Source organism: Elgaria multicarinata, chromosome 11 (genome assembly GCF_023053635.1).
Source record: "Elgaria multicarinata webbii isolate HBS135686 ecotype San Diego chromosome 11, rElgMul1.1.pri, whole genome shotgun sequence".
In the NCBI taxonomy this organism is placed as follows: Eukaryota; Metazoa; Chordata; class Lepidosauria; order Squamata; family Anguidae; genus Elgaria; species Elgaria multicarinata.
In genome coordinates this window covers 30,800,078-30,824,165 of record NC_086181.1, presented here as the reverse complement: position 1 = coordinate 30,824,165, position 24,088 = coordinate 30,800,078, and the positions used below count along the sequence as shown (strand labels likewise).

General features: G+C 45.9%; 1 protein-coding gene across 2 annotated transcripts; it reads right to left on the bottom strand.

Annotated features, from left to right (window-relative positions):
- Positions 1 to 895: 895 nt before the first annotated feature.
- Positions 896 to 23,232, bottom strand: CYTH2 (cytohesin 2). 2 transcript variants are annotated; one of them, XM_063136472.1, is made up of 13 exons: positions 23,094 to 23,232; positions 20,438 to 20,585; positions 18,469 to 18,535; positions 18,067 to 18,185; positions 17,651 to 17,731; positions 16,458 to 16,570; positions 15,328 to 15,476; positions 14,854 to 14,966; positions 10,658 to 10,736; positions 9,435 to 9,506; positions 8,123 to 8,277; positions 4,704 to 4,792; positions 896 to 1,368 (listed from the first exon to the last, which is right to left on the bottom strand). In XM_063136472.1, the coding sequence occupies exons 1-12, from the start codon at positions 23,110 to 23,112 to the stop codon at positions 4,705 to 4,707; spliced, it is 1,203 nt and encodes a 400-aa protein (XP_062992542.1). In that variant the 5' UTR covers positions 23,113 to 23,232; the 3' UTR covers positions 896 to 1,368; position 4,704. The 2 variants fall into 2 exon arrangements, with proteins under 2 accessions (XP_062992542.1, XP_062992543.1); XM_063136473.1 differs by having other exon boundaries at positions 896 to 4,792; positions 10,658 to 10,734; positions 14,855 to 14,966.
- Between the last annotated feature and the right edge of the window lie 856 nt (positions 23,233 to 24,088).

Genomic DNA, 24,088 nt, shown 5'->3' with positions numbered 1-24,088 from the left:
CATTTCGCTAAACCCTGCTCACTCACTAACCAGTTGGACTGTCTGCATCAAGGTTAGAGGCTCTAACTGTGGCTTAAAGTGTTGTGTGCTACAGCATGGCTTGTGGTTAGCGATAACCCCTGAGCCTGAAGTGTCGTCTGAACAGGCCCATTGTTGGTGTAAGGGCTACTGCTTTATCATTAGCCCTCCTATACTTCCTAGGGGGTACTTGTGGTCTTGCCTGATGTGTCAGACACCAGAGAGGAGAAGAGAGAAAGACCTTGTTGCTGAACCATTCTGGCAAGCAGGGAAGCTATGTGGGTTTTTTTGTTTGTTTTTGTGGTGATCAGTGGACGGGGTGGGGTGAAGAGGGCTGGGTTGGCCGGTGGGAGGGAGGATTCCCTCTCATTTTGGACTGACATGGAAAGAAGCTGAATAATTCTATTTGAGGGGGGCTGCATTTCTCAGCCAATCGGATGTGAGTTGGGAAGTGGAGGAAGCTCACTCAGAACTACTCCAAAGGTCAAGGCTGCTCATTTGCTGCCGCCCCCACCCCCAGGAAAGGGCCTGTTTCCCTAGCAATCTGCATGCACCTCTCATCGGAGGTGATGAGAATGAATACATCTTGCTCCATAGAAGATAAGCATGCTGTACCTACACAGAAGGCACAGGATTCCCAGATATGGATCAGCCGGGACTGGAATGTGCTGGGGGAGAACGGCAACCAATCCAGTGAAAGCACGATGCCTGCAGAATCGCCATGTGTTGCCCCATTTGGATCCCCATAGAACCACCCTTTCTCTCAACCTTTAGTTGTGCTCACTGTTCCACGGATCATGTTAAATGATTTTAAATTGATTCAACCCCCAAGTTCTCCATCTTGGCTATCCCAGATTCCTTAATAACAGTAATAATAAAACAATGACTCCGGCCACACAAGGACAAGTCTGTAGTGTTTACATATCATCCAGAGATGCATACATTAAATTTTTAAATAATAATTAACATTTTTTCCTTTAAAAACAAAAAGACATCATCATCATAAAAGGAAATGGATTTAAAAACAAGAAAAAATGCCCTTCCTTCGCTTTCTTCTTCTGGAGCAGGTGAGGGGTTTGCTAGGTTCCCCCACTCCCCAGTCCTGCAACACAGGCAAATCGACAATAGAGTGGGGGGGGGGGAGGGAGGAGAGGGTTTTACCATTGCTATTGCTGAAGAATTAATCCTGAAAGGCAGTAAGAAGGGATTCTTCCAACAGTCCCATCTTTCAATTGTGTCAGTTCCAGATGTTTTGAAAGTTAAGTTTTCCAGAGCTCCTGGGGAACTTGCCAAGTTCCAAAAATAAGACTTGGATTCTGGGGAAGGGTGTTTGTGTCAGAAGTGGTTAACCTGTCAGGAAAGAAAATGGGACAGCATGCCGGACTTGGTGTGATCTGAAATGCATCTGCAGATCATGAGTTCAAGTCCTGATTTTAAAGCTCAATTGAAAACTTTTTCCCCCTACAGCTTTTAGAACTTGCCTTTGTTCTTACTTTCACACTGTTAGTTTTATTGTCCCCTGTGCATATTTGGTGCGTTCTCTTCCCTCTCTTATTGTTTTATTATGATTTTATTAGAATGTAAGCCTATGTGGCAGGGTGTTGCTGTTCTATTCTTTTACTATGTACAGCACCATGTACACTGATGGTACTATATAAATAAATAATAATCTTTGCATATAAAATGCAGAACTTTTTAAAAAAGGCAAACAGCAGCTGCGGTGTACATGCATGTGACAACGATCAGGATGGCAGCAGGAGTGGAGAGGCCATTTAAATGTTTTCCTCCCCTGCACTAGTCCTGGTGAAAACCACTACTCCAAATGAGCTTGGAAGGAGCATCTTTTGCTATGACTGCAAGAGGTGAGGAAAGGATTAAACTATCCCCACCACATCCTAGTAATTTTCAGTTCCCTCTCCTGGCAGCTATTTGCATTGAGAAAAATGTGTGTCAAATGTTTGGTCTTGACTTTGAGAAGGAGTTCATCTATATTTCAAAGGGAGATTAGGCTAGTACTTTTGGGAAGGCAGTGAATCCCAACGGGTATTAAAAGGGGGTATGAACCTAGTGGCTGCGGTTCCCTAGCATGGGATGGTAGTCGTATAAAAGAGGACTTTTAGAATCTGGGGATTTCTGGGAAGAGGACAGTATCTAGCAGGTTCGTGATGAAAGCTGTGGAGAGCTAAGAGCCCTGGGGTCAGTGGTTTAATGTGTACACCACAAGCCAGCATTAGGCTAAATGATGTGGCCTCATTTCAGGTCAGTGAAATGGATGCACAAGGACAGGTGTATCCCAAAGCAAGAGAGCATTTCTAGGACATTACGGTGCAGTGAAATAATTTAAATGGAGAAGAGGTAAACCTGTCAAGCAGAATTGTTGAATTAATATGCTTTTTGAGACAATGTTGAGGAAATAAAGATGGCTAGTGTTACCATCCTACTAACCAATCTGAGTTAATTTGAAGAGACCCAACTCAAATATAGTCAATATAATTCGGATTGACAAAATTCATGCTCTGATTTAGCTTGGTCCTTTTTGTAGCAGTTACGTCCAAATGTAGTAAGTGCTTGCTGTCACTCACTCACACCCAGAGATTGACCAAGACAAAACCACAAATCTTCTAAATTCATGATGCACGGCATTAAACCAGATCTACGATCATTTCATGTTTAACCTAAAGAAAGAACTTGAACTGGCTACTGTCCTCAGATATTCTTCCCAGGACAGGGAATACTGTCCAGACTGAAATGCACACGGACTTCGACAAGGCCACATGCCTGATGCAGCCAGAGAGCTTTGCAGGCTCATGAGCATTTTGCAACGAATGCTTCACCACTCTGCAGACATGAGCTTTGTGTGGATCTAGAAAGCTCAGTTCCAGGATTGCAATAAGCCCTGCAGAACCTGAGCTGTTGTGTCAAAGGGATTGCCTGAAACGGGCAATGGTGGAAGACTAGATTTTGAGTTAGAATTGCGTGAAATGGAGGTACATTATCCTACCCAAGAATTTAAAAGCTACGTGGATAGTTGCTGTAGAGACTAGAACTTCGTCTTACTCTGGGTTAACTTATTTGGAAACCATACCACCTGTTTTCTGACCTTATATCAATCAACGTAGATTTGATTCCCTGCTGCACACATCAACAGGCACTGAAAAAGTTTGGGAGATCCGACCTTTAACCACTCTGAATGTCTAGCTACAAGAGGTTAAAGTGGATTCAGGGGTAGCTCATCTGTATTAACATTAAGGAAGAGCCTCTTGGTTTCAGATCAGAAGTCTGAACCTTGGAAGAAAATATTGTGTGCGCACATATGTTGCTTTTAATGTCAGTACTGTCTAGGCAAAACTCTCTCAATATCCATCCTCCACATTTAGCACTGGATTCAGGGCAGATTCTAGCCGCAGCGTTCTACCAGCATAATGTCAAAGTTCTCAATTGGATTCCTTTGTAAAGCAATGGAAACATCTTGCATTAACTCGAAAGGGAAGCCCCACATCTTTTGATGGTAGAGCTCGAACAGAAGAGAAGGATTTCAGAGAAAAAACAAGGAAATAATCAGTCTCAGAGACAATGTTCCGTTGAATCTGCAAAAGTTTGGAGGTGGGGGGGGGAAGTGGTTTGATTTCTTGAAGATTGCAGCAAAGACGGACTGAGGGGGTTTGTAACTCTGGTTGTGAAGAATAAAGAGCTGTCAGTTCTGCGTATGTGCTGGCTATTCTTGCTGGAGGATCGGAATAACGTTCAAAATTGGGTCAGTGTGTGGGCATTAGTTGGCTCCCTGCTGCCCCCTGCTGGTCGTCGGCATGCTCTCTTCCTTTTGTAGAGCAAATCCTAAATAACGGGGCACAGCCCTTATTCATATTATTGGGTCAGAGCCACAATACTGGTTCTGTGTATGCACAGTGTAGCTGGTTTGGCAACAGACTCTAAGGGACAGGAAAAAGTATGTGGCATAGCACTCCCATGACTGTACTAAGATCAAGATGCATCTGAGGAAAAAACTGAGTGACTGAATGATCCCCAAGCTCAAAAACTCCCCAAACACAGAAACCTAGCATGTCAGAAAGGCATGCTAGCTTACTCCCTGATGTGCTTGGTTTAGGCTTGCAGGGCGCTAGTTTTATGTAGTGGACCAGTGAAATCCCCTCCGCCCACACATTCTGAAGTGGTACAGTCCTAAGAGGGCTTTCCCACTTTCTTTTTCTGAATGTGTAGATTGGCTTAAGTTGGGAGGCATAAACAGGTATAATCAAAAGGCCCAGTCGAGCTGGAAAAGTTCTCTTAACATGGCCCAAGTTTGTAGCCGTCATAGCCATGGTGAGGAGTCAGTAGAGAGACTTCAAAGCCGTCTGCCTGCTTCCGATGAGGGCCCAAGAGAGTGGCTTAGAGAAGGAGGCTCCCATAGTCTGCAGACACCACCATGTGACACAGTTCACAAGGCCAGGCCCACAGGCGACTCCCGGCGGGGAGAGTGGAAGCTCTGGAGACGTGAAGGGGGCATCAGGTGTGCTGGCCTGCCATCAGGTTGGCAAAGCCGTGGGGTGGTCCAACGGTCAGAAGAGGGAAGAGGGCGGGGTTGGTTTCATGGAGCTCAACCCAGGTGGGCTTTGTCAGCAGGTCCAAGAGGAGATGCAGGAGGGTACACTGCAGGGAGAAAAGGGTCGGCACAGGAGAATCCCCACCTCATGCCTGCTCCTGCTTCTGCTTCACTGAGATCCGTTTCTTGCGGGCGGCCAGCATCTCGTAAAAAGGATCCACGCTCACGGCAGCCCTGGGAGAAAGAGGAAGGTGTGGAGTTAAGCCAGCAATCCAGTCACAGCTAGGCTGTGGGCATGGGGAGGGGGCGAGCCTCTCGCATTGTGCTGCATTCTGCTCTGCCCCACCTTGAAGTAGATCTCCAGGTGGTTTATATTTCAGCTCCCATTGGCCAAGCTGACAGGGGCATCTAGGAGCTGAAGTCCAAGCCAACTGGAGATCTACCTTCTGACCATCCCTTAAGTAATGGATAAAGTGCAGGGCAAACTGGGGAGACTTGGGTTCCAATCCCTGCTCAGTCACTAAGCTCAATGAGTAGCGTGTCCCTATTCAGGTGAACCCCTCACACATGTTATCGTTGTGTGAGTGGGGTTGTCCACCCTCCAGCTAGCCCTGCCGCTGCTGTCTGCCCTTATAGCACAAACATCCGCAGGGAGGGAGCCTTCGCATGTATATGACTCACACATGGACAGAATATTTGAGCAGTTTGCCTGAACAGGGCTACCCTCTCTCTCTCTCTCTCTGCCTACTCTACTTCACAAAGGTTCTTGTGAGGAGACGCTCAGGTGCACAACACAGAGTGGGAACAGGAATCTTAGCCGATCATGGCTACTAGTTAACAGTGCATTCATCTAATTCCTCCTTCTGTCAGCAGATTTGAGAAAATTTGCAAGGTTTAGTCAATTATGCATAAATATGCATAAGAATCAAGACAGGGATTCTGGAATACACCTCAATTGTTCATAAGTTGATGATACTGAAGGTGATGATGTTTGTATGTATCTATATATACACACATACACCAGGTTTGCATATCAGCAACAAACCAGTTTGTTAACTGTGGGTATTGAAAATGCAGCAGGAGTGTGTGTGCTGATTCCCATGTGCCTGCCCACTCCTGCTGTGATAAACAACCCAGAGATGCACGATCCCTGGGTTGTGATATCTGAACCTGGAATTCTGGGTTATTGGGGGCAAACAGCGCAGAGTTTGAACTCAGAGTTCTGGGTTCAGATGTTATGATAAACAACCCACGGATGGGGTATCCCTAGTTGTTTACTGCAGAGGGAGCGAGCGTGTGTGTGTGTGTGTGTGTGTGTGTGTAAACCAGTGAGCTGTGTTGTGTGAACTGAAGCAGGCACTGTATCCGAACATGCATTCCCTTCTGTGTAAGGCAGGAGGGGTCTCTCTCTCTCGCGCTCACACATATATCAAAGAATCCTGATGCATAATTTAAACATACAGCTATGTATAATTCATTCCATTCTGGGGAGAAATTTAGATTGATTTAATTAGTCCAGAGGGAATGCCTCTGGGAGGGAAAGGTTTAAGTAGGCTAGACTAAGGGAGCATCCAGACCTACTTAATTTTAGTGGCTGTGGAAGAGCACTTATCAGTTTGGACAGGTGTGCTCAGAGAGAAACCTGTTCTGCCTGTTCGGAGCTGAAGGGGAAGTGCAAAGTGCTGATCGCTTGGTCAGGAAGCCACTTCCCCACCTTCATCAGACCACTTTTTGAACAAACGGGTATTTTAATCATTAAAAAAGAAATAGACACAAAAAAGAAGCCAAACAAACTTTTGACCAGATAAACATGGAAGGCTCTTTGAAGGAAAGGGAACAGGTTGCCTGAAGAATGAGAAAAAGGACGAAGAGGGAGAAGCATTCAGTATTCAGTTCACAGGATGTACATTTGGGGAGTGAAGGCAGTGAGAAGCAGAGTTCATGCTGCAGCAAAACCCCATGCACACCTGCTCCTGTTTGCAAGGATGTCCTCAGTCCTGGCCAAGAGGCAAAGGCTTCTGTATTCTCTTCCTGGGATAGAGCAGTGATTCAATGGAGTAGGAAAAAGGAATGCCAAGAGAGCCAGGGTTTCTGGATTCTCTAAGTCGGGGTTGGGGAACCTGCCGCCCTCCAGATATTGTTGCATTCCAACTCCCATTATCCCTGACCCCTGGACATGTTGGCTAGGAATGATGGGAATAGGGGGTCCAACAATATCAGAAGCATTACAGGTTCCTCAATACCTACTTTAAGTCACTGGTTTCTAACCCATCATTTGGGCTGGACCTAAATGAGATCACAACAGCAACATAAAAACATTTGCTTAAAAATGTATAGAAGGTTGGAGTGGGAGAAAAGCAGTGGGTGGGGAGAGAGACAGAGTATGTCTATGCTTGTTGAGGTCAGACCGGAAGAAGCGCCGTTCTGAGATGCTTGCTGTAGACCTTTGCATTCTAGTGCTATGAGACAATGGACCTTCTCAAAGCAACCTGTGAAGCAGGGGAATTTTCAAGCAAGGGCTAGAATGGGTGACTCGCTTTGCATCACTGTTTCTGAAATAGCAAATTTATCACACCTAAGCTACAGAGGCCCATCACACTCTGACCACAGGTATTGTACCCTCCACCCACTAGGCTTACTTCATAACTCTTAAGAAAGGAGGTATCACCTCTATAGTCTTTAGGTGATGCTTATTAAGTTAACATTTTTCTTACATTCTTGTTTGATCAACCGATCAACTCTTTAAGTTTTCATGCAACCCCACTGCAAGTTTGTGACTTATTCAGAACTTGTGACTTATTTTTATCTTAGAAAAATTATGTTAAGCATCATGGAAGTCTCTTTTGTTTGGTTCATGATCTAAATAGCTGGAGAAAATGAGAAGAGGGGATCTAGGGAAGTTTAAATTAAGACCTTGATCTTGGGAATTCTAATTCCACAAGTCCCAAGTCTTCCAGCAACAACACTACAAATTTGTGCCAGTTCTACTCGTTCAAAATCAAGACTTCCTTTCCCTCCTCCTGCCCCCCTCCCCCAAAATTCAAGGAATTGTATGTTAGTGCAGATACTAAGAACAGTATTAGAGATTTCTAGCTCCTCCCTCTCTCCTGAACTACGGGGAAGTAATCTGTTAAACCAGGACGTCTGCACAGATATGCCCTGAGAAAGTTAGAGAGAGGAGAAAACAGACAGCTGGAAAGAGAGACAAATACATTAAAATGATGAAATCTGGGCCCCATGTTGCAAGTTAGGGTTAACAGCAGATTCAGAGTCTGAAGAAGCTAAAGGCTGCTGCTCTAGGCTAACTGAAGTATACAAATATGAGTGAGATGTGCACAATTCTCTGGAAGTGGAGTGATATTTAAGGGGATAGAGCAGCCTTTTCCAATCTGGTATCCTTTATCTCCCATTATTCCCAACCAGAAGAGCAAACGGTCAGGAATTCTGGAAGTTGTAGTCCAAAACATCTGGAAGGCTAGGCTGGAACAATGGAGCATGGATGAAGGAAGAGTTGGAAGCAGGATTCCTGAAATCCCATAGAATGGAACGGTGCCTTCTCCTTACTTGATGGACTTGATCCACTCGTCCTTCTCCTCCTGCGTAGGCGCCGAGATGCGGTAAACCATGTGGTTCCCCTCGACCACGCGTCCGTCTGCCTCAGTCTTGCAGGCTTTGATTAGCTGGCCTTTGTTGTTGGGAATATAGAGCTCAAAGCAGTTCTTTAAAAAAAGACAGGGTGGGAGAGGGAGGAAGAAAGAGCAGCTCCTTATAAAGTCAGCCGTTTGTAAGCACCCTCACACTAAAGCCTTCTCAGCAGATTTGGGAGTTCAAGGAGGGGAGGCAGGAGAGGTAGATTGCTGGTGGGGGTGGCAGGAGACTGACAGCACTAAATCTTGCAATCAACAAGTGTGTGGAAAGCTGTCGTGGAATTTAGCTTCTTTTTTTAATGAAAAAATGTCTTTCATATTATTAAAAGTTTTTTTTTAAAGCAGATTTAATATTTTAAGAACGTTTATGATTTCTGGACCTCCCTTACGTTACAGCCCTATTTCAAGGAGGCAAGGAAGCCTCTGGGGGATAAAGCCTTGGATGGTGGCACCCTATTTATAGAGTTCCCTATCAGCTGCCAACGCTTTCACATCTTTTAGGCACTAGTTTAAAATGGTTTTAGTCTCCTGAGCAATGTTTTTGCTGCTTGCTTTCAACTGGAGGCATGCTTTCATCCTTAGGGAAGCCTGTTTAGACAGAAAAAAGTCCTGGTGTGCTAGAAGTTACAGGACTTTTTTCCTGTTTAAACATGCAAAGAATTGCATCATCAGTTTATTTATATAGAGTGTAACCGTATACACATTTTCTCAGAAATAAGGGCCACTAAGTTCAATAGTGCTTTACTCTCAGTAAAAGTTAGTATATGACTGCAGTCCAAGTTTAATTTTTTATGCTGCTTTCCCATTAAGACAACCAAAGCAGCTTACAACACAATAAGAAAATACCTCAGGATAAAAACAAAGTTAAAGGCAAACAAAATTGCTAACAATAAAATGCCTAATTGGCAAGGCATAATAAATGTGCTAGTGTTTAAGAGGTATCACAGGACTCTTTGTTGTTTCTGCTACCAAAGACTGACAAAAATGTCCCTCTGCAAATAATAAAATCGCAGCACTTAAAATATGACCAGACAGCAGTACAAAATGAAAAATCCATCAGACAGCATTGAAAATTTTGAAACAGCAGATTGCATATTCAAGCCTCTTGAGAAGTGGGGCATAACTGTTTTCTATAAATATGTAAAACGTGGCCAACCCCAAACCACAAGCACCAGGCAGGTGCTCTGTTAACGCTGAAATAAATGAAAAGGTAAAGCAGCATCACTCACTGGTTTCCGTGGGTCTTCCACTTCCCGGATGCTCAGGTTCTCCAGTGGGATGATTCCTCTTGGCTCCTTGTCCTATCAATGAATTTAAGAATATGAATGAAATGGAAGAGACCCAATAACTTCAGTAGATGGGGCCCAGGGTCAGAGATTTAGAGTTATGCTAGATGGGCCGATTCTGGGATTTGAGCAAGACGACAGCTTGAATTTATGGAGGCCTCCACTTTGCTACTGGCGCAAGCAAGCTAGCACCCTCCTCCTAGTTGGGATGAATCATAGAATAGTAGAGTTGGAAGGGGCCTATAAAGCCATCGAGTCCAACCCCCTGCTCAATGCAGGAATGTACCTTAAAGCATACCTGACAGATGGCTGTCCAGCTGCCTCTTGAATGCCTCGAGTGTGGGAGAGCCCACAACCTCCCTAGGTCATTGGTTCCATTGTCGTACCGCTCTAACAATCAGGAAGTTTTTCCTGACGTCCAGCCAGTATCTGGCTTCCTGTAACTTCAGCCCATTATTGTGTGTCTTGCACTCTGGGATGATCGAGAAGAGATCCTGGCCCTCCTCTGTGTGACAACCTTTCTAGGCTCAGTCTTTTCTTCCCCAGGCTAAACATGCCCAGTTCTTTCAGTCTTTCCTCATAGGACTTTGTTTTCAGACCCCTGATCATCCTCGTTACCCTCCTCTGAACGAGCTCCAGCTTGTCTACATCCTTCTTGAAGTGTGGTGCCCAGAACTGGACGCAATACTCAAGATTTGGCCTAACCAGTGCCAAATAGAGGGGACAACTACTTGTTCTTGGCATTAAGTGCAGCACATGCCACTCATGTGTTCGAGTTACTTTTGATTTGTGGCAACAATATTAAAAAAAAGTGAAGCTGGTGATATGTGTGTGTGTGTGTTTTAATGGTCCCACTGGCAGCAGATAAGAGCCAAGCTGAATGAAGTTACCCCCGCATTCCCTGCCCTGTCTGTGTCCACATGTGTCCTGTGCAAAGTGCTTTAGAGCAGCTGCACTGGTCCACGTTGCCACACCCTTGTAGTATTCTGGGCCATTGTACCACACTGATGCAACACCAGGGCTACGATACCGCCTTCCTATTTTGTCCATTTAGCACTCTGCGCAACAGGGCCACACAGCTGTTCTGGACTGGGGCTCTTAAGTTCCATGCTGCTGGTAATGGGGGGTGAGGGGTGGGAAGGGGCGGGGAGAGAAACTATACTAACTGTAGTGTATTCAAAGTAATAGAGGCAGTTGTCAGTCAAGATGAACCAGCGTCTCTTCCACGTCTTCACTCGCCCTCCTGAAAGCAAAAAAGGGGGGGTGGGATTTGTGCTTGCTTACTTTTTGTTTGTTTGTTTTAAAAATAATTTTATTAATAATCCAAAACAATATATATTCTTTAGCTTGTTAACTCTTCTCCAACCTTGGTGCCTTGGGGCAGGAAGTCATGCTTATGAATACAGGCAATGCATACAAACAAGGAAGGTGAATGATCAAGGAGAACCTCAGAACAGTACCTGTGGGATTTGTGTGTGTGTGTGTTTCGTGGAGGGGGTGGGGAGCGAGAAAAGGAATAACTCAAAATTACCAAACACAACTGCCAGTGGCTGTTTCTGGGAGAAAGTTCTTCTGGAATAGGAGCATGTAAATTTTGTTTCCAAGTGTGGATTTACATTGCACACCTTGGTTATCCTGGTGGGCTAGTTTAAGCTGGGAGAGAGTGATGCATTCAGCACCTTCTGAAACGGTTTTCCAACAAGTTCTGTTGACAAATACACTGCTTTGCTACCTCATTTCCCCACCTGTTGGCAACTGGTGAATGGGGGGAGACACAAAGCTGATCTAATAGCCTCCAAGTGCTGACCTCCCCCCCGCCCCCATTTTAAATATGAAAGTGGAAGTATGGGTTACTGGGATACAGTTAAAAGTTCATTCTAAGTGGACCTTATAAGGCTATCGCTTGGGGTGGTCTTAGTTCAACGTGGATTTGGACTGCTGTTTAAGATCATAGCTAACATTTACCAGTTTAAGGTATGCTTTGCAAAGCAAACATACAGCTGACTTGAGAGACCATGCTTTGATAAAACATAGTTTCCCTGCTGCTTTTGTGAAGCAAACAGCCGTTCCTGGCTTTAAGGGGTGTGTGTTTCTCCAGTGTGTGTGTGTGTGTGTGTGTGTGTAGTTCTTGGCTTCCGATGCTGCTATGGTAGGCAGGTTTTGCAGATGCACTGGGTTCTCCTGAATACAGGCCAATCTATATATTCAGAAAGAGGCCACTGGGGATTATTGCCAACCTCAGCATGTAGAATAAGCAGTTGCTACAGGCTTGAGGCAAGCTACTTACACAAAGCTCAAGACTTGTTCCCAGTTGCTTCCGCAAAGCCAAGTGCCATCCCCGGCTTGAGGCAAAGTTAATCTGTTATGTGTGCATGGGCACGGGGGTCTGGCTTGAGATGTCTTCCTAGATGACATCGGGCAAAAGTTTTAACCCTTTGGGGCGGCTGACATGGAAATAAAATCTGGGATTCATCTTGGGTCCCCCTTTTAGGTTCCCCATTTTGATTTCAAAACAAAATTCTCCCCTTCTGCAAACATGCCCCCCCCCCCCCCCGGACGCTGCAATTTTTCAACCTTTCAGACCCAGGTTGAACATGGGACCCAGCTTCCTTTTTTTAAACCGTACATCTCCCATCACCCTGCTTCCCCCTAGAGCAGCCTTCCCCAACCAGATGGCATCCAGATGCTTTGGACTACAACTCCCATCAGCTCCAACCAGTATGGCCAATGGTCAGATAATGGGAGTTGAAGCCCAAAACACCTGAAGGGGACCGGGTTGGGGAAGGCTGCTGTAGAGTGACCAGATGCAAGGGAAGGAAGAAAGGAAGGGCTATTTTGCTTGTAAACAGTGATGGACAAGGAATTTCGGAAGGTGCAGCTTGTCACGTGGGAATGGGCAATGCAATGGGCAGCTGAAATTCCTTCTTAGGAAACTATAAAAACAGCCCTGCTTGATCCGACCACAGCTCCACGTAGCTCAGCATTCTTCTGCTTCCCAAAATGGCCAGCTACTGGCATTCAGTGGCAAGTTGCCCCTGACCACAGAGCTTCCATTTAGCCTCCTTCTGCACAGCTATTTAAAGACAGGAAGCCTGTCCTCCATTGCATCCAGTCACCACCACCCTTCTGATATTCACTGTCCCTTTAAGAAGAAAACCAAAACAGACGGAGAAGGATAGTGGCAATGATCCCACCCCGGCCAGCTACCTTGTGGGTCCCGAATCACCAGCAGACGACCAAAGAACCAATGAATTAAGACAGCCTTCCCTGACTTGTAGCCCTGCACATGTGTTGTACTACAACTTCCGTCATCCCCAGCGGCACCACTGGTTGGGGATGGTGGGAGTTGTAGTCCAACATATCTGCAAGAAAACAGGTTGGGGAAGGCTAGGTTGAAGTAACTTCCCATTTCAGAAAACAAAGGAATCCATCCCAGTTCCTAACGTGAGCTCCCCATCCACATTTAACCCACTGTCTGAGACCGCCCAGCACAATACATTCCCAGCCCCTCCATGCCCTAACCCCCAAACACCAGCCCCTCTCCCCTCCAGAGAACACCAGGCAAAATGGCTATCCGCTGCAAAGCCAAATGCCCCCCTCCTCTCACCTACCTCCTGGGTTGGGGGGCAGAATTCAGACAGTGGAAGGTCCGCGCCGTGGGACGGTGGAGGAGAGAGGGGGGGCAGGGCGGCAGTGGTGGGGAAAGAGGGGGCAGAGAAAGGTGGGGACCGGGGTGTCAGGATAGAGAGAATGGGGGTGAGAGAGAGAAAGAGAGAGAGAGGAAGAGAGAGAGAAAGGAGAACAAGTTACATCAACATAAGGTAGAAGTACATGGTCAAATCAAAAATCCTCCGACACAGACACAGGTATTTGGGGACATCAGGGTTGGGAGGTGGGTGGGCACAGGGAGGAAGGGCGTAAGTTTTATTGGGGTGGGTATAAGGGGCAGGCATCTTTGGGCTAAATGACAAGCCCCCCTAAACTTCGACACATTGCATGGAAACCTACCACTAAAATTGTAGGTGGCCCTGGCAAAACTGACGGTAGCCATGGTTTTCCAAACATCAATCTCTATCGGGAGGTTGCTATTTGTCTCAGCCTCTCCAGTCTGCATCCAAACCAGGCTTGGAATCAGGGTCCCAAGCCCACCTCCTCCTAAACTAATGTTTCACCCCCTTGTGTAGAGAGCCAATGGGGTAAGCAGCGTATCTTCCCCAAAACATTTCCTCCTGTTTCCTTCATCTTGAAGTCATGCTGTTTTGGCCACACAATCCTTCCCTTTCCCCTTGATCTGCTCACCTCTAACTTGAAGTTGAGGCCTATAGTAGTATTTTACTTGCCTGTCTGAGAACAACTGCTAGACTGTACTGGTGCCCCATCAGGCTTGGAGTACAGGAAAGGGTGATGGGATAGGAAATAGCCACCATGCTCCTTTTCATACTAATCTTCCTACTAACTTCAGCAAGGGTGGAAGTGCTGCAGCTACTCTACTCATGGAAGTTGGCCAGAAGTTTGAAGAGTAAAGGCAAGGCACCACCACCCTCAGGCCAATATCCTTGCGAGGCACGGGGCATGTCTTGAACTGGTGCTCCTGCCAGTCCAGTCTCATGGCTTTGCCTGCCATCAGCATGGTTTCCATGCAAGCCCGGCAGGCTGAGTGCTGTGTTTCAAGAGCACCTTCTAGGATGCATTGCCAGCCTGCTTGATTGTTTGGGAGCATGTATGGCTAAGAACCAGATGAATATTAGGCACTGAATATGGGAACAGACTTAGGCTTCAGCATCCTGAAACATCTTTTGTTTTTAAAGAGCAACTTTTTTTTATGGGTGCGTCAGGTAGCCCTGAAAACATACCAGCAATTACTGGCGAAACAGCAGACGCCGGAGAGGGAGTTTAACAGGCCTTTCAGTGGTCAGGGTGGGTGGGGTTCAGTGAACTTCGTGACATCTCCAGCGGTTCCGTGTTTAGGGGAAATCCGAAAAAATCCCAGCAGACCCCTCTCATCATCCGCCAGAGGAGATCCACCTCAGTGAGGAGCCAGGGAGAAGGGGAAGGGTGGAGGGGAAGGAAGGTCCCGTTTTCCACCAGATCCTTGCAATCTGATGGACAGAGGATCCCAATGGGTCTTGTGTATTCATTGGTGGGGAGGGAAGGGAGATCAGGGTGGATTTCAGGAGGATCCCTTTGATCTGATGAAGAGAGAGGTCATGCTTTAAATGACACAACAGGTGGGTGGGTGGAAGAGAGGAGAGCGCAGAGACGTGCAAAGATCGCGGGGTAGTGGGGGAGGGCAAGGGGAAGGGTAGCAGGGAACGGAAGGGGGAAAGGCCACAGCGTTTCAGGGGAAGGGGGGCGCCTCTCACCGAGCTTGAGGAGCCAGCCCTCGCGGTCAGGGTTAAAAAAAGTGTGTGTCAGGTCGTTCCCGTCATCCTCGGGGATCTTGAAGGGTTCGTTACGGATGCTGTCGTACAGGTTCTAGGGGGAGGGGAGGAAGGGGAGGAGTTATAGGCAGACCACACCCCTTCCCAAGCCCAAGGAGAAAAGGCTTGAGTGCGTGCGTGACAACACCGAGACCATGTTACATCAAACATATAACAGAGAAAAGAAAATAACACAGAAAAAAAGAGCTCACAACAACAGGCAGAATTGATTAAATGAACACAGAATGAAGTGCTCTTGCAATAAGGGCATTAAGTTAAAGCTTCTTACAAGTGGGCAGAGGATTTTTGAGATGGTGGAAAGGAGCACAAAAAGCTTTCCCCCCCCCCCCCCCCAGCTCCAAACAGGCCCAATTAGCCTGGCCTCAGGCCTCGCGTTCCCTCTGTCAGCCTCTCACCCGCAGCAGTTCTTCAGGCAAATCTCCACCGTCATTGATGCCGCGATTCATGGTGATGAACCTCTCGACCGTGGGCTTGTCGCGGACGTTGGGGTTGTGGAGGCTGGTGTTGAGCATGATCACCGCGAAGGAGAGGACATAGCAGGTATCTGGGGAAAGGGTGGGGCAAAGGCCAACCAAGAAAAAACCCCTCAATACCTATTCCAGCACATCAGTCTTGCTATTCCTCTATGGTTTATTTTGATTTAGAGACTTAACTACCGTAGCTTTCTCATCGTAGAATGCAGGATCTGACAGAATTTTAATTCTGTTATGTAATTTGTGAAGTATACACTGAAATTGGTTGTTCTATGGCTCTGACAGTTGTCTGACTGATTTTCATGCTAAGAGGGATTCTATATACTTTACAGGAGATGGAAGAACTGTTCTACTAACGGGATGCGTGTGTGTGTGTGTGTGTGTGTGTGATATTTTAGAACGCTCTGCCTTTTAAAACGCTTCCTGCATGGAGTAACATTAGCAGGGGGAGAAAGTCATGTGAAGCATTTATCTTGTGTGCTAGGTTACTGTAGAAAAGCTCTAAGTCCTCCTTAGAAATGGGTGATGCTTAGACCATTCAGCCTCTGTGGTTAAAGCAGCAGAGAGCACTGTGGTCCTCCCAGAGGCCAACTGCAATTGTACAACAGGGATGGGCAAAAGGCAGGTTATAGCCCGGGGGTGGATCATTCCACTTGGGACAGCTAGCGCCTGATAGCTGCTGGAATGATGAATGAGATAGTGTGAGGGCTGATCCTGCAAGGCACTTCTTACATTCATGCTTAGCCTTACCTGACAAAGATATCCTAAGCTTCGTAAAAACTCTTGCTTTGTACATTTTTAAGACATTTCGTTTTTTAAAATTCATAATAATTTAAAAACAACAACAGACGACCATGCAAAGTTGAAGTCAATTTCCTGGTAGGGAAATTGATAGCAAACACAGGCTCCTATTCAATGCTCATTGTCTAACTGAATTAGTGGTGGATTTTTTTTTCCATGCCAGAAAATACTGGAGCGCCTTGATTGCCAGCATGCCACGTTTTCAACCAAACAGCCCCTCCCCCCATTCTCTTTCCCAGGGAACACAATACCTGTGGATTGAAAGACCCCTGGGTTGCACAGGCAGTACCGCTGAGCAAAGGCCTCCATCATACGGTCAATCTTCTGGGCTTCTCCTGGCAATCGGAAACTCCACAGGAACTGCCTGCAAAGGGGGTAGTGAGTGGGTGGGGGAAAGACCACAAACAGGCCTTGAAATTGGGAAGCAGCCTGAGTTGCCTACTCTGCAAATGCTGTATCTATTCTTATTCTCTATTTGGGCTATGCAAGTTAATCATACCGAGGTAAAACAGATTCTATACGTGGGGCAGGTGTTGCACCCAATGACTTCCTGCTCTATGCACCTGGTTTTCTTAAAAGATGGTTTACAACAAAAGAAACTAGAAAGGCACCACATGGCAACTTTCCCCTGTGCCTAAATTTGCCCCGTGGGCTTATTAAATAGCACTTCGGCCACATGGGTGTGTGTGTGTGTGTGTGTGTGCGCACAAGTAACAAAAAAAACTTCACTTTAGGAGAATGAGTGGGGCAAGTGAACAATGGAAGAGTTTTCTCTCCCTCAGAAATTAAGCATATAAGGGCACTCTAGGTGTCCTCTTTGCTTGTGCCACATGACACTCTCTGCATTTGCCTGGTTCAAAACCGGCACTTATTGTGGGGCAGACAGGTCAGAGCTAAGAGCGCCCAACTCTGGCTGAGGGAAAGGCCACCTCGCTAGTGCCATTTCCTCCTAGGGATCTCAGAGAAATCCATTTGACAGGAGGCATTCGATCTGCTTTCCTAGCCCCCGCCTCCTGGAATTCATTTTGGTTCCTGCTGCAGCACCTGACTCGATCTGCAGCGAGTTGGGCTAGTTTGTAGGTTTTCAGGGAATTTCGTGCTTTTGCAGGTAAGGTTCTGCAATTTGTGCATATTTCTCAGCAATTTGCACAAATCACTCAGAAATTTACGCAAATTGCTGCCCCCCCCCAAAAAAAAACCATGAAAAGAGTTCATGGAGTTTGCGGAACAGCCTGTAGCTCAGCTCACAAATGCAAAGCGAGTTGTACATGCCATGAAACTCTGTCAAGCCAAAAAAAAGAAAAGAAATGATGTCCCAGCGGCGGATGTCCCTGTTCCCTCTTTCTGCACAGTAAAGGGATGGGCTCCAGCCAAAAGACTGGGAGACCAATGCTAGCCATCAAAGGCTCTATTCTAGCAGAGGACTGAGCATTTCCAAACTCACCTGAGTGCCTGCACAAGGTTGAGGTCAGTAAATTCATGCAAGTCAACGAAGGCGTGGAGCACGGCAATGTTAAAGTCCTCCCTGAATACAGAGTGGAGAGAGTTAAAAGTCGCAGCCACTCCTTTCTCCTGCACAGTGACCACTACCATTCCAATCTAGCAAAAAAAGAAAAAGCCACCCTTCCCTCACTGACTTTCCGTTTAAACTGCCCTCCCCCTCTTATCACATTCAGAGACATCCAAACCCATTTCTCTCCCCCTGACTATACATGTTGAACTATGTTCCCTCCCATCCCTATGTTCTTTCCCAAGGTTCAAGGGGCTCCAAAGTGCCAACACTGGGCCTCTGCTGTCTTCTAAGGGGGCGTATCTTTTGGTGCTTCTGTTTGCTTCACAGAAGGTCCCTGCCCTTCTCACCGCTCGCCCAGGTAGTCGCCAATGGCCGTCTTGTTGAGCCCTTCCCCTTTGTAGAGGAAGCGGGCAATGTCCTCAGGAGTGGAACGCAGCAACTCATTTTCTACCAGGAATTGGATTCCCTGAAATCCAAACCAAACCGAGAAACTTAGAACCATCAGACTCAGGCATCTTGCCTCAAACATATTCCTACCCATCAAAATCTTTAAACTTCAGGCAGCCTTCTCAGATAACTTTGGGTGCATCAGCTTTCTACCTTGTTTTAATGTCATGCTGATATAACCATACTTGCAGAGAACCCAGAATCTGTCATTCCCAGCAGCTCCTGTTCCCTCTGAAAACATTTATGTTACCTTTCCACAAACCCTAGAAAGTTGTACCATGCAACTCCCAGCACTCACTCACTTTTTTTGGATCCATGTTGAATTTCTTACGGCCCATCCCCATCTTCCGGTTCCTCTGAAGAGTTTTACTGTCCAAGACAAAGAAAGTACATCTTTGATTCTTAACAAAAGGGAGTGCAAACCTCTACACTCCTTCAGATTTTGGGAAAATGTAAGTGATACAGCCCCCCAGAGACTGTATCATCTCAGAATATGGATTTATGTAGAGCTTGCATGTCTGAAAACTTCCCCATCTCAAAATACATGGAAATCTGTATTTTAGGGAGACCACTAGCCCAAAATCTTTCTCTTGAACAATTTTTTCACATGAAGCTTCTTCTTCTTTTTAACCTGGGAAAGTATCGAAACCTGCAACCTGCAGTCAGTCCCAAGAGGACCATACCAAATGCTTTTCCAGAGAATTCAAGCTGGGTCTAAAAGAGGGATAATCAGAAATGAAACTCTATGAATGATGGACATAGACAGGTTCAGTACAAAAAAGAAGTGAGGTGGCAAGAATGACCTTGTGCATAAAAAACCCAAGGACCATATTGGACAATCCTTGATGCGAACAACAGCCAGTTGTGTTTTCTGAGAAATTCATGAGCAATTTAAAAATGCCACATGCAAGCAAAGCATGATAGAACCAAGCAGTCCCTGTTTCCCCTTAACATCTGGTCTCATTTTTAGAGATTTAATGGCTAAAGATTGTTCATAGGTTTATCTCCATGATCCATTTTAAGATGTGGTGGACTTTTCTATACGATATGAGGCGGCAGAGGGTTTCCTCAAGTTTCTCTTTCTTTTGTTGTGTAGTTCAGAGGGGCATCATTGGTAAAGTAAGAAATAAATATGGCTGTTCTGAGGCAGCTCTGCATTTCTTCTGACAATGCCCCTGGAAATGATGCTATATCATGATGTAGATCATTCCCATTTTGACATTCTATGGGACGCAAGTAGCTGAGAGCTGCAAATGAGGGTTGTGCCTTTGCTTTGAGTGAGGGCAAACCATACAGGGTAAGTTTCCCCCACCCCCTAGATATACAAAATTTACCTCATGAACTGGCAGAAAATTATCACCCACTTCTCACAGGAAACAAAGGTTTCAAGGGGGCAAGAGGAGATTTTTGACCCAGTGATAGTTTAATTAGGACTACAACCTGATTTATAAAATGTTAATGAATTACTAATCAGTTTTAGTAGATCAATCAATTAAGAGCACGATCCTATGCATGTTAGGCAGAAAAAAGTCCTACCATTCCTAGCTTATGATGAGAATGGTAGGCCTTTTCCCTGTCTAAACAAGCGTAGGGTTGTGCTCTAAGCTACTGATTACATTTGTCCATGCATATCAACATTATCTCTGAAGCAAGAAGTGTATTTTCTTCCGTTTTAGACAATGCCCACATGTGTGGCAGCAGGCATCACCTCAGAAGAGGCATTCCTCCTGTGTGAGAGAGAAGGGCAGAATGCCTCATAAGAAAGCACCTGCAGTTTTTATCAGGGGAATCTTTCAGCTGATTAACAGGTTTGTGGTGTTTTTTTTAAAAAACGAAGCAATCTGATGAATTGATTAATCAACTTTCACTAACCGAATGCCCTCCAGATGTTTGGACTACAACTCCTCATCAGCCTCAGTCAGCCTGGGCACAGTCAGGAATGCAGGGAGTTGTTCTCCAACGTATCTGTAGGATACCAGGCTGGGAAAGGCTGGATTAAAACATTACAGGAAAACCCCAGACAATCAAGGGAATGGCAAGCAAAAATATATCATGATCCGCATATTCTGAGAATAGCCCAAGTTAGTTCTTTTGAGAAAGGCTTCTCTTGGCACCAGGATGTAGACACAGTCTGGATGTGGTCACTCTACATAAAGAAATCTCTTGCTTTTTTTTTTTTGTAAACCGCCAGAGCTTCAGCTATGAGGCGGTATATAAATGTAACAAACAAACAAAGATGGAGACAGATTTAGGCAGAAAGTTATTCCTCACCTTCCCTCATTGGCTTCTAGCCCCTCCACCTCGTTCATGGCTTCGCTGAGCTCATCTCGCAACCGCTGGATTTCCACCAGGAGTTCTTGCTTCCGCCGCCGGATATTCTCCAATTCTAGCCTCTCCTCTGGCGTCAGGTCTGGAGGCACTGCGTGAGGAGGAGAAGATTGCAGAGGGTCGTATTCTAGCCATTTTGATCACTCCCCTGCTGGTGGCAATGAAAACCAATGGCAGGAGTGGGACCAAATCAGAGGAAGCCATGCCCTCCAGTATAAGCCTTGCCTTTCTTTAAATGCACACATGCGCCACACATAGGCCTCCATCCCAGCAACTGGTGACAGGGTGACCAGATGGAAAAGAGAAAATGAGCTCCTGCGCCCTCAATATCGGTAAAGAAACTCAGCAAGGACAGTTTTTCCCCCCAGCTGCCAAATGTAAGGTACGGACACCATCTACCTAAAAGATAAAGTAATGTCCAAAGACCTGATGACAAGCACCCCATCTTTCCAATGACCAGCAAGTGCTTTATGAGTTAGGAGCTGTTTAAACTATTGGTCTTCAACCAGTGGTTGGTTTTTTTTTTTGCATTATTCACCACTAGGTTGAGCATGCTTTTAGTGAAGTTATACCATAAGCATCACTGCTATGATCTTTATTTTTTTGATGTTGTTTTTCTTACAACATCAAAAGGGGGGGAGATGTTTGATATTTCAAAGTATTATGGATATTACTGTCTTTCAGTCAGTCTGCACTGGGCATGACCAGATTCAACCACTTCCGATACACAGATGTGGCAGAATAGGATGGGAAGATCCAGGTTCAAATCTCAACACAGCCATGAAGCTCAGTGGGTGACCTCGGGCCAATCCCTATAGCTCAACCTAGCCTACTTCACTGGATTGATATGGGGATGAAAAATGGGAAGTGGAGACCCATGGATGCCACCTTGAGCTACTTCAAGCAGAGGTAAATGCTGTGCATGAGGGTCTTGCCCTGGGATAGCTCCCTTTCAATCAGGAGGTACTCCTAGAACAGTGGTTTGTGTAGAAAGATACTGGGCTGGTTCACATGATTGCAATGAGGAAAATAAGTTACAGTGGCTTATTTCCCCTGCTGCGTGTGTTGGCTGGATTTCCCTAATTACCCCACTGATGTGGCTTGTTATAGTGCTTGAACCTGGGTAGCCCAAGGGTTGTTTAAGGGATCCTGACCCCCTCAAACAATCACCCACCTCCCCCAGTTTCAGACAACACTAGGGTAACCGTAAGGAAAGGACAGGGCTCCTGTATCTTTAACGGTTGCATAGAAAAGGGAATTTCAGCAGGTGTCATTTGTATGCATGCAGCACGTGGTGAAATCCCCTCTTTCGTCACAACAGTTAAAGCTGCAGGAGCCCTGCCCTCTCTTGTATCTGGTGAAGAGGGCTGGGCTCCTGCAGCTTTAACTGTTGTGATGGAAGACGGGATTTCACCAGGTGCTGCATGCATACGAATGACACCTGCTGGAATTCCCTTTTCTATACAACCGTTAAAGATACAGGAGTCCTGTCCTTCTTTCCATATGGTCACCCTAGACAATACAGTAGTGAGGGTAATTGGAGAAATCCAGCTGGCACACACGGCGAGGTTAACAAGCTACCATGGCCTGTAAACCATGTTGCACTTGTGTGAACCAGGTCACTGCAAACACAATCCTCTGAGGCTGGATAATTCTGGCTCTTACACACATGCTAAAACTAAATCTTTTTGGTGCAACTGTCTCCCATTTTAAATTATGCTCAGTTTCATTCTACAGGGAAATGGTACTCTTTAGCTACCAAAGGTTTAGGGAAATGCTGTTATAGAGAATCCTGAGGTAATATATGCTTTAATGCAATATATACTCTGAAGTGCTACATAAAATGTTAAGTATAATCAATTAGTAATAATAATTCATTATACTCATGCACCACTTTTCATTCAAGACTGGGTTCCCAAAAGAGCTTACAAAAATAAAATAAAATCCATTTATCAGCAGTAACATTAATGATGATTCTGTGACTCACACAGTTCTTCCCCCCCCCCCAGCATAGTTAACCCCTGATCATATACGCCCCTCCCCAAAAAAGGAATGGTACAGCCTCTCATTTAAATTGTAACGGTATTTCCCCCCTTAAGCCTCCCTTCCCCCGCTCAGCCGAAATGGTTCAGCCAGCAACGGCCACCCCTCCTCAACAGAATGGCACGCCCCACACGCCCCCTCATGTCTCGATCCGCTTTGACGGGCTCGATACAATAGGATGCCCCCAGCCTTCTTATTGAAATGGTGCGCCCCATCTCTCCCTGTCGCTAGAATGGTACAGCCTTAAAAAAAGAAGCCCTGGCTGGGTAATATAATGGTGCAGACTAGTACGGGTCATGTCAGATCCTTATTTCTCCCCTTCAATACAATGGGATGGCCCACCCACACATTTCCCCTTTTAATTCGTATGGTTTACTCCAGCCCCACCCCTCTTTGTAAGGGATTGGCCCCACCCCCTCGTTTTTCCGGAGAATGGCTCAGTCCACCCACCCTCTTTTCCCATTGTAGTTATTGGGCGGGTCTCACAATGGTACCTTCCGCCTATTCCCCGCTCCTCATTTACGCTTCCCAATGAATTAGTCTCAGGTGTCCCTACCATAGATACCGTCCTCCATGGTGACCAGAGTGTCCCCCTACAGGAGAAAGGGGAGCTCCCCACTTTCTCCTTGTCTCTTTTCTCCGGGTTCCAAAGCCTGCGCCTTCCTCCTGCAGCCGCCTGGCCGCACACTGAAAGGAACGTTTCGCCCCACCCAAACGGCGTAGCCAATAGAAAAGAAAGATCTCACTAAACCCCACCTGACTGCTATGAGAAGGAACCAATAGAAGTTACCTGGATGGCCTCATAATTAAGATGTACGTATGCCATGACCAATAGGCTTCTTCGTGGTGATATTGACAAGGGAGTTATTCAATGAAATCTATCAGCCCACCCGATATTCTTCATAGATGTGCAATGGAGGCTGTGTAGTCTTTTGAGCCGACCCACCCTACATGCTTCTCAACCTAGAGATAGAAAAAGTATAGACTGGTAATTGTCTGGAAATAATTCTTCTGATACTATTTCTACCCATTGAAAAGAATGGAGAAATTTCATTTATTTATTACATTTCTATTGCTGCCCAATAGCCAAATCTCTCTGGACGATTTGCAGAGATTAAAACCATTAAATATACAGTATTATGCATAATATAAAAACAGTTTAGCTACAAACATATAAACAGAGCAGACACACACATCCAAACAATATCCCATGACCTGATTAAAAATCTAACATATGCTGCTAAATGCCTGGGCATAAAGGAATGTCTCAGCCTGGTGCCACAAGTATAAATGTTGGCGCCAGGTGGGCCTCATTGGGGAGATTATTCCATAATTGGATTGGGGGGCACCAGCGAGAAGGCCTTCTCCCTTATTGCCATCCTCTGAGCCTCCTTTGGAGAAAGTACATGGAGGAGGGCCCTAGGCGATGAGCGCAGGGTACAGGTAGGTTCATGTCAAGAGAGGCGCACTGTAAAGTATTGTGGACCTGAACCGTGTTAAGGCTTTATTGGTCAAAACCAGCACCCAGAATCGGGCTCCGAAACATGCAGG

Bases quoted from the DNA above. Each gene is read 5' to 3' on its own strand.
- CYTH2 (XM_063136472.1), bottom strand. The intron at 10,737-14,853 runs TGAGAGGCGCCC...TTTTTTGCTTTC, and splicing joins GGCTGGCTCCTCAAGCTCGG to AGGAGGGCGAGTGAAGACGT. The intron at 9,507-10,657 runs GTTAGTATAGTT...ATTCATTGATAG, and splicing joins ATTACTTTGAATACACTACA to GACAAGGAGCCAAGAGGAAT.